The sequence below is a fragment of the Glycine max genome, chromosome 6 (genome assembly GCF_000004515.6).
Source record: "Glycine max cultivar Williams 82 chromosome 6, Glycine_max_v4.0, whole genome shotgun sequence".
In the NCBI taxonomy this organism is placed as follows: Eukaryota; Viridiplantae; Streptophyta; class Magnoliopsida; order Fabales; family Fabaceae; genus Glycine; species Glycine max.
In genome coordinates, this window is record NC_038242.2 from 9,165,909 (window position 1) to 9,175,445 (window position 9,537).

At 29.7% G+C, this 9,537-nt stretch overlaps 2 protein-coding genes across 2 annotated transcripts; both read right to left on the reverse strand.

The window, feature by feature from the left end:
* Window positions 1-1,920: 1,920 nt before the first annotated feature.
* Window positions 1,921-3,727, reverse strand: LOC100779957 (uncharacterized protein At4g08330, chloroplastic). Its single transcript, XM_003526584.5, has 2 exons — window positions 3,483-3,727; window positions 1,921-2,563 (listed from the first exon to the last, which is right to left on the reverse strand). Exons 1-2 carry the CDS (start codon window positions 3,581-3,583, stop codon window positions 2,158-2,160), a joined length of 507 nt encoding a protein of 168 aa, XP_003526632.1. The 5' UTR covers window positions 3,584-3,727; the 3' UTR covers window positions 1,921-2,157.
* Window positions 3,728-4,645: 918 nt separating this feature from the next.
* LOC100779417 (photosystem II 22 kDa protein, chloroplastic-like) lies at window positions 4,646-6,364 on the reverse strand. Its single transcript, NM_001289308.2, has 4 exons — window positions 6,030-6,364; window positions 5,820-5,933; window positions 5,368-5,602; window positions 4,646-5,143 (listed from the first exon to the last, which is right to left on the reverse strand). Exons 1-4 carry the CDS (start codon window positions 6,252-6,254, stop codon window positions 4,896-4,898), a joined length of 822 nt encoding a protein of 273 aa, NP_001276237.2. The 5' UTR covers window positions 6,255-6,364; the 3' UTR covers window positions 4,646-4,895.
* Window positions 6,365-9,537: the final 3,173 nt, after the last annotated feature.

The window sequence follows — 9,537 nt, forward strand, 5'->3', positions numbered from 1 at the left end:
GTAAATGTTTTTTGTTTATACATTTAGAAGTCAAGTTCTCTATACCTCACTTCTTAACATGAAAAATAAAATAATACAAAATTATACATAGAAGTTGAGGGGATCAAACTCAACTTCTCACCTAAAAAAACTTGTCACGTGTGTAAAAAAAAACTCTTAAAAATTAATATTTCTTTAACAATGTATTATTAAGTCTAAAGTTTTGCAATAAAGAAATGCAAAAGAAAAACTCTTAAAAATGCTTTTTTAAAATTTTCCTTAATTTTTTCTTTTTTTTAAAAAAAAAACTACCTTATAAAAGTGGGGTGATTGTGGTGTACTTTTCATGATGTTGACCTTGGAGGAAATTTTCTTGTAAAAGCATTGTAAGCTCGAGTTAATTTTTGTAGAAAATGAGTGAAGAATTGAAAGTGTTTATCTAAGACGCATTTGATTAACTACAAGGACATGTGCAAATGGTGCTAGATGTGGCCATAGACCCATAGTGATGGAATTGTCTTAGGGTCCATACAGATGGGCATGGAGCTGCAATGAGATCGAAACCAAATAATGATACTTTGACTTACATTTTCGTTTTATTGAATATATTTTCTTTTATCTCTGACCTTGCTTAAACCTATAATTATTTCCTGACAACACAAATAAACAAAGAGATTTCAAGATTCATATTCACTTTGAGTCTCAGCAAATTGTAGGCATTTTTTTTTATTAATAATGTCTATGAGATATTGATTTAAATGTGAAGGTTAACATGCGAACAACAGTCAATCCAATCCACGTGGATTGATGGGTTGCCAAACAAACGAGTTGAGTGAATTTAACTCACGTTTAAGTAAGTCAAAAAAATATCAATTCGATCTGAGTTATCACGAGTTAATGGATTATCTCACCAAATTAATAAAAAATTAAAAACAATTGTCTTCTTTTTTTAAAAAAAGAAATAAGTGACATAAAAACTTTCAAGTTCAAATACAATTATACAAATATAATTAATAGGCAAAATGACAAATGTCTCAAATAAAATAACACATTTAAATATAATATTATCATTAAAGTAGTCATTTAAATGTCTCAAATATATAAATATCATTTAAAAGTGTTAGTAAATCATAGTTTTAAAATAAAATTCAATCATCCAAACATTAGTCATAGTTCAACAACATTAAAGTCTTAAAATTAAAAAAATACCAAATTATCAAACCAACATACATAATTGAAGTTACTAATTACTAAACAAGTAAAATATTTAATTCTAAATTTCATCATCCAAATTCCAAAATGCTAAAATAAAATTGTAATTATCCTAAAATAATAATATTATATTTTTAATGAATTAATTGAGTTAGGTGAATCAATCTAACTTAAATCCATTTAACCCACGAATTAAGTGAGTCAGGTTAAGTTTTTGTCATAATTATGAAACTCTTGTTATTTTTAGTTTAATTTGACTCGAATCCATTATGAGTCAAATTAGTTGACTCAAGGTGTTTAAACTCCCTTACACAAGTTCTGTATAAAAAAGGAATATGTGAAGAAGGTCCAAAGACAATTTGCCCCAGCAATAAAACTAGCCTCGTGATTTTTATGTTTGTTTATAAAAATTGACCTTGATACCAAGACATACTCTTATTGACCGAGGCTAAGTTTTACATTTTTTGTAGTTGAGAATTTAATTGAGATGAATGCGATATCATTCCCCAAACAATCTTATGTTGTTTTTGACTTTTGGGCGTTTATACTTTATATAAGACACATCCACTTATTTACATTGAACTGAAAGTTGTGCTGAAAATAATATTATACCATACAATATACGATTATATATCAACATTATATTCATACATTGTGAGGCCGGGCAATCCACTCCTGATATCTGACTATTCAAAACTAGATAATATCTTCTGATTTACGAAGTAGCACCACCATAAATATTCTTTCTATCTTCGTTGTTTTGCAAAATTTAACTTAACATTCCAAAAATTCCACAGCTACTACTTCTAGTATACAAGTGTATATTAATCACACTTGAGACACAGGGAAAGGGGAACACAACACCCTTGCCAAAACAGAACTTCAAATCTATAAAAAAAAAAAAAAAATGAAATCACAACCTCCCCGTAGTTAGTGATAACAATTTTTTACCGCGTATTTGAAATTTTAAGCCAACACAGTGATTCCATGTTCTTGAGAAGATGAAGGTTGTAAAGCACGAATGCGAATATCGTATTTCATTGGACTTGAATTTGATGCTTCGGTGGGTGGTGATGGTTCTGTTCTGTTTGATACGAAGGGAAAAAATGATGAAGTGCGATCGTTGTAGGCATATCCAATATGGTTGCAACACTTGCGACAAAGAAGCTTGGTTTTTCGGCGGAACAAACCCCACTTGTGCTTTGAAAAATATGGGGCGAATTCAATTTCATCGGCGCGGGTGAATCTGCTGTCATCAACGTTGAGGAATGATATAATGCCTCGCTTTATGGATTTCCCATATTTTGAACCGATGGATGATATATTCCGGTTAGAGGAGGATAGGTTAAGCTCATACCCGCATGTACCACAACTGCATAAATTAGAGATGTTGTAATTGTTGCAATGGGAAAACTAAGAAAAACAGAACTTCCTATTGGCAAAACACTAAAAAGAAAGAAAGAAAAGCAGAAGAGGAAGCTACCTCCTGTCCTCCTTTTCTAAACTAAGGTGTAGCGCACACACTACAACTACTTGTGGCAATTTGACTATAGTTTTCTAAAAACAATAAAAGGTCATTTAGTCAGTTTTAGAAACAGGTCCACCGAGACTGGTTATCTTTTCAAAATCCAAATAGTGAATTACATCAAAATTTTCTTCTTTTTTAAGAGATTATATCATTTACGGCACCTAAAATGAAGCCCCTGAATAGTACTTGTGTTCAAATGATATAGAGATTCAGAATAAACAATCCAACTAACATAGTTTAGTTGTCCAATAACAATGTCTCTTAAGTACGAATTCAAGAGTTCAATCTTCAAGTGTATGTATGTGGAAGAATATCTGTTAGAAATTAGTATCAAACTCTCAACCCAAAATACCCTGGGCACTAAAACATATAATATAAACAACCCAAATCCATGAAAACAGGGCCATCAATGGGAATTAGATAGCATCTGAGTGCGTTACCCTTCAACTTATGGGTCTAACCAAACCATACAAAGCACAGGTAAAGGCCATGATCCAGTAGATACGATTCCAATTTCACATAAACTTTACACAGTAATTAAATAAGTTGAGAAAACTATAGGGGCATCAAAGGAAACAAATATTAACCCAAAAGCATGTGATGGACTATATATGAAAGGAGAATCAACTAGCCACTGTTTTTCAATCACTGAAACACCAAAAATGGTACTGTCGGTTATTTCATTTGGAAAGAAGCAAAATCATATTTCAATTAAAAAAAGCAAAAACGGAAAGAAAAGCGGAATGAAAGAGAGAGAAAGAACCTGTAGCAGACATCCCTCTGAGAAGAGTAGGAATAGGAATAGGAGGAGCAAGTTCGATTTTGGTGAACTTGTGCTTTGTTGTTAAACACGGAATTTTTCATTTTGAGATGAATGAAGGAGAAAGAGGCAGACACACACACGTTAGTTAATTAATAACAGGAAGAAGGAAAGAAACTGCCTTGTTGGAAGTTATTGTTTTGTTTTGTACTTGTTGGTACGTGTCCCCAAACCACTTCACACTTCCTATCTTAGCATTCCTTCCTCTGCAATACTACTATTAAATAACAATTTAAATTATCTTTTTATAAATTGTTATATAATAAAATGGTTTATAATAATTATTTTAAAAGTTATATTTAAAATCATTTTTAATTAGTTAAGATTATAATTTTTTATAAGACATGTGATTCACTCCTATTAAGTCACTTGTGTTTTTTTAATGATATATTAAAGATCTTATAACAACTAACCTAGGATGAAAATGTACGGACTTTATAACTTGTTCTTAACTTTTTTCACTTTCTAATTTTTTTTAGGGAATCTTTTTTATATTTTTAAACTGACCATATTTAAACATTCAAAATATAATTTTTAGCAATAATTTATTATTTACTTTCACTCTTAAAATTATTCATTTATTTTTCAATTAAAAATTGCTAATTATTATAGAAATTTATGCTACCGGCCATGATGCAACTAATTTTCTTTGATTTATGGTCCATGGGTGAGGCAATATGATGAAGTAGACCAAGCATTATTTAAACGCCTAAGCGTGTTTGGTGGCACATGTCAACGATCAACGATTATAAAATAAAAACAAAAAAAAAATCCGAAACACCAAAAGATAATAAAAATGAAGTGACGATGACGAATGGAATTTGTTTAGTTAAACCAACAACCAAAAGTCTGTTTAGGGGCGATAAATTATAACGATAGTTAAAACGCAATTCTAAATCATCTTTTACACAACAATGAAATGTCCTTCGAGAAGCAGCCGCACTCATCATTTGTATGTAATATTACTGGAATCTAATTTTAATATAATTAATTTTAAATAGTTAAATGCAACTTGAAACTTGAAAGTGTGTTGAGTTTTAAAAATTGATTATACGTGTTAATATGTTATGATCCCGATACCAATATCGTCTCACTTTCTTCAATCACGCGGAATGATATCTCATTTTATATTGAGACCATAGGAGATTTAATTTGAGTTCCATTATGATTTTTACAGATAAATCGAAGTACTATGATTTTAATTTACTAAAGGAAAAAATGATGTCTAATCATGACATCGAGACGCGTGCAACTATTGAGAAAAATGATATAGAATTGTTTACGACGAACTCAATGCATTTTATGATAGATGAGGAAACGAGTATTTTAAACACAAGCAAACAAAAGGGTTAGTGTCTAATCATCCTCCCCGTCATCTGTAACGAATTTGCCAGTTCCAGGATTCAAAGCAGCAATGAAGAAGAAAAGAACGTTGAACAACACTAGGGGCTCGATTTCGTTGATTGGTACCCCCGTCTCAATGTTGAGTTGGGCTAGAGCTCCCTTTCCAGTAATAATTTCTCCAATCAATGAGAAAACGAAACCCAATTGAGCCAATCTTCCCACAAATAGCTCGTTCGCTTTCGTGAATCCGAATAAAGGACCTGAAAATGCCAAAAACCCAAGTTTTATATTATCAAAAATGTAACCAATTTAGACTATGATGATATACATCTATATTCAAAAGCAACTTTACACTATTTAGACAAAGTATATAACGGAATTTTAATCACTTTAGACACAAAATCAACTTTACATATTATTAATCTTATGATATTATTTAATCACTACTCTTTTATAAAGTTAAGAAATTAAAAATTAAAGTTACCTGAACCGAGCCCAAGGGCTTCCCTGAAGCCTTTGCCTGAAGGAATAACACCTCCAGTAGTAGGTTCGTCATCGACAAATTTTCCACGGTCACCTAAACCTCCAATGGCTCCTAGCAGGGTGAAGAGGATGAAAAACAGAAGAAGAGGCTCCGCTTCATAAATGGGAATTCCAGTTTCCAGGTTTAATTGTGCTAGGATTCCTTTCCCAGTTATTCCTTCACCCAACAATGATGCCTGCAAATTAATGCAACATTTCTTAATGCTTCTGGGGCAAATTCAAAATCAATTTAATTTCAAAGACTATATTTTAAACTAGTTACTTGTTTTAGGATATTTAATTCCATTTTTTTTTCTTTCTAAATCTTCCTAACTAATATCCAAGATGTTCAATTCTCAATTCTCATATAATGTGACGATTAAGGAGTTGAACCATATGGTAAGATTCACTTACTGCAAAACCAAGCATAGCAACACGACCCACAAAGAGCTCGTTCTGCTTAGTAAAACCAAATCCTCCAGAAGTGCCAAAGATACCATCTTCAACCTTTTGCTTTGGCTTTGTAACCTGCAATGTATCATGAAACCAAATTCAGTGTGCTGAAAAAAGAAGCATTAGATTAGACACAAGTTTCCTTTTATGATAAAAATGGAAAATGAGTACCTTAGTCTTAGCAGGAGCGGCTTTTGTCTTAGATTTGAAGAGAGCCAGGGTTGTGAATGTACGGGGTGAAGAAAAGGAAGAAGTTGATGGTGGAAGTGGGTTGAATGAGAGTTGAGAGAACTTAGGCCTTAAACTTTGACTCTGCAATTGGAGGAAAAGGTCTTTCTTCAAATCCACGGAATAACTGCTAGAGACACTAGACATGAGCAACATGGTTTGAGCCATTGCTTCACTTGCACCAGCTGCTTTACTATGTTGAGGGTAGTGTGTTCTATATTTTAAGAGATTACCAAAATGTGATAGAATGGAATACCATCTTTAATTTAACAAGGGTGTGGATGTGGTGTAATAGTTGATGACAGGCAACAAGAGTGACCACGTCTCCTACACTATTTGTGGGTATGGTGATAATGTTTTCATTTGAAATGTTATTATGAAATAATATTTGGGTCCTTTCATTTCCTGCCTCAAACTTAGTACACTCACTCATTTCTTCTGCTGAATTTTACATTTAAAAAAAGAAAAAAAAAACATAAATCAAGCTGGAGTTTTTGAAAAGCAATGGTAGCTTAAATGCTCAATAATTAGGACAAAGGATGTGTCTAGATTCTTCCAAATTCTAACTGGGGTTTTATGCGGTCCTGAATCTAAACGTGGAAGTTAGTCACTAGCTGGTAGGAGGATTGGACAAGGAAATCTCAAGTCGACAAATCCTGAATTGACACGTCAAGCAGGAGCATTGGATATTCCTAGTACAAAAATATTAATTAATTATCTTAGGATAAAAAATTTCTCTAAAATAACGGTTGAACATTTAATGCACATGAAAATATATTATTATGGGTGCGGAAATAATACAAATATTTCAGATTTTTAAAACCCCTCATTTTGGATAGAAAATCATAGAATCTATCCATACGAAAGCTTCATTTATCAACTTAAATCATACTTTGTAATTGCAATCAGAGCTATTTTAATGACAAATTTACTTATGAAATGTTCCACACATACAAACCTTCCTCACTGTTTTCTTATTATTACACGCGTTTGAAGTAAAAAAAAAATGAAAAGTAATGTTTTATATAATTAAATTAGATTTCGTACTTATGCGATGTACGGATTTGAAAAATATATAATATTTTTATATCATTAATTATTATGCATAATTAATAATATAAAATATTATTAAAAATAATGTATCAATATTAATATTAAATAATATTAATATATATTTTAAAAAACAGAATACTCTACACCACTTAAAAAAATAAACTATTGATTTAATTCTTTAAAAGCGCACTTGATATCAATTTATAAGTTATTGAAACACTTACCATATTAACTAACTTTATTTAATGATATTAGGTTTGCTATGCATTTAATTCTATAGTTAGACTAACTTTACCTTTTAATCCTTATAAAATAATTCATTTTAACCCTTACACAAATGATTTTTAATAATTTTTAGTTCCTATTGTCTAAATTTACCTGCACTAAAAGAGATAAAAAAAATGATATATCAAATACTAAAAGGGATGGTTTTTAAGTATAAGAAGCAAAAGATAAATTTTATACAACTATTAGAACCAAATAAGTAATTAAACCATGATATCAAAATAGTTATTCTATCAAGTAATATAAATTCAAATAAGGATTTTTTATATCTTTTTTTAAAATTAACATCATTGATAAAATAAATATTTAACATCATAAATATTTGAAAGAATAAATTTACCTTAAGTGAATCTTCCAACGACTAAATTAGTAGATGAACCTCCCAGTGGTATGTTGAGATCTCCGGTAGTGTTAGAGGGTACGTTTGGAAAATAATTTATAAAGAAAAAAAACATAAAAGAAGGTACATTAGTAAAAGAGAAAGGTGTATGTAATAATCACCTAACTTCGGACCTTCTTGTTTAAAAGTCCAACAAGAAGGGCCTGAAGATGGATCGGCCCTAGTATGGGAGTTTATAGGCCTGTTATGGTCGGTTGTTCATTTCGTCCGTCGGTAGTTCATTCTGTTTTTAATAACATGTCCCAGCCTAATAAATAATAATAGTATTCTGTGATTCATATGGTCAATTTTTATTTAGTCAGATAAGAATTTTATTCTCTTAAAAAAAAGAATTTTATTGTTACTATTTTTATCGTATGGTTCTGATTGGTTTTGGAAAAAATATATTTTTTAATCAATTATAAACTGGTATAAATAATTAAGCTAAAACAAATTTGTTCTATTTTCAATTTTTGTTTAGAAGCATGGGTGGTGCTCTTGAATTCATGAGCGAAATGAATGTATTCAGCTTTCTATTGAGAATAAGTTTAATAGAAGCTTGTAGGAACGTAATTAATTAGTGCTCTTTTATTATATATTTGAAAATTTTGTGTCAACAAAAAATAAAAGTGAGCGTTAATTAAAATCTTTTTTCATTATATTCCATTTTTATTAGTGTAAATGACTATTGTTTTAAAATTAAGTGTTAAATAAGTTTTTAGTCTTAAATTTTTTTTGAAATTTGATTTTTGTTGTTTAAAATTTTGTTTCACTGATCAAATTTTTTAATTTTTTTTCATTAAAGTTTTTAGTTTATAAACTTTTGTCCGAATAGTTAATGTTCCTTAACATTTTTTCATTAAGATTTTTAGTTTATGAATTTTTAAAAATTTAATTATTAGTCTTAAAATCTCATTAAATAAATAAAAATAATAAGTTTAAACTTTTTTTAAGGATTAAAAACTGAAAATTTTAAAGGTTTAGGAATTTTAATCGGTCAAATAAAAGTTTAAAGATTAAAAACTTTAATGAAAAAAAGTTAAAGGACATTGATCCATCAAATAAAAGTTTAGGATTAAAAATTGAATTTTTAAAAAAATTAAGGACTAAAAATTTAATTTTAAATTAATATAATTAAAAGGAAAGAGAGAGTTAGAAAAAAAATACAAAGTGGGCGTAAAATAAAAAGGATTGAAAACTTAAAATATTGGGGCACAAATTCTGAAATTCATGTTACTTTCCTGACTTGCGTTGTGTTACGGCAAAACAGTATTCACGTGTTTCAATGAATAAAACCAGCAATTGGTTGAAATAGAAGACTTCGACCTAGGTTTTCATTGGTTTTTTTTTTTTTTTTTTTACATAAATACTCATTAGTTCATAATTCATAAACAAACCATCCAAAGTATAATTTATTATTGCTCGCATGTAAAAAGGAATAAAAAATGAGTGAGCAAAAAAGAATAAAAAATGCATTAGCACATTTTTACTCGCATGTAAAAAAAAAAAAAGAGTGATAGATGAATGATAAGTTAAAGAAGAAAAAAAAAAAGAAAAGAGAAATCTCTACTCTACATTTGAGGAGGAAATTTTTCCTAGGTCCCATAAAAAGTTTGTCTCCTTTATTCTCTTTATAGTTTATACTTATATATAGCAAACAGGTGATCAACACAAGGAAATTATTCTCTATTTCGGTTATCTTTGTATTTTTAAAAATAGTATTTCCATTTTTTG

Coding starts and splice junctions, on each gene's coding strand:
- LOC100779417 (NM_001289308.2), bottom strand. CDS start 6,254: ATGGCTCAAACCATGTTGCTCATGTCTAGTGTCTCTAGCAGTTATTCC. Junction 5,934..6,029: donor CCGCTCCTGCTAAGACTAAG/GTACTCATTTTC, acceptor GATACATTGCAG/GTTACAAAGCCAAAGCAAAA. Junction 5,144..5,367: donor AGCCCTTGGGCTCGGTTCAG/GTAACTTTAATT, acceptor TGGCATTTTCAG/GTCCTTTATTCGGATTCACG.
- LOC100779957 (XM_003526584.5), bottom strand. CDS start 3,583: ATGAAAAATTCCGTGTTTAACAACAAAGCACAAGTTCACCAAAATCGA. Junction 2,564..3,482: donor CAGAGGGATGTCTGCTACAG/GTTCTTTCTCTC, acceptor TAATTTATGCAG/TTGTGGTACATGCGGGTATG.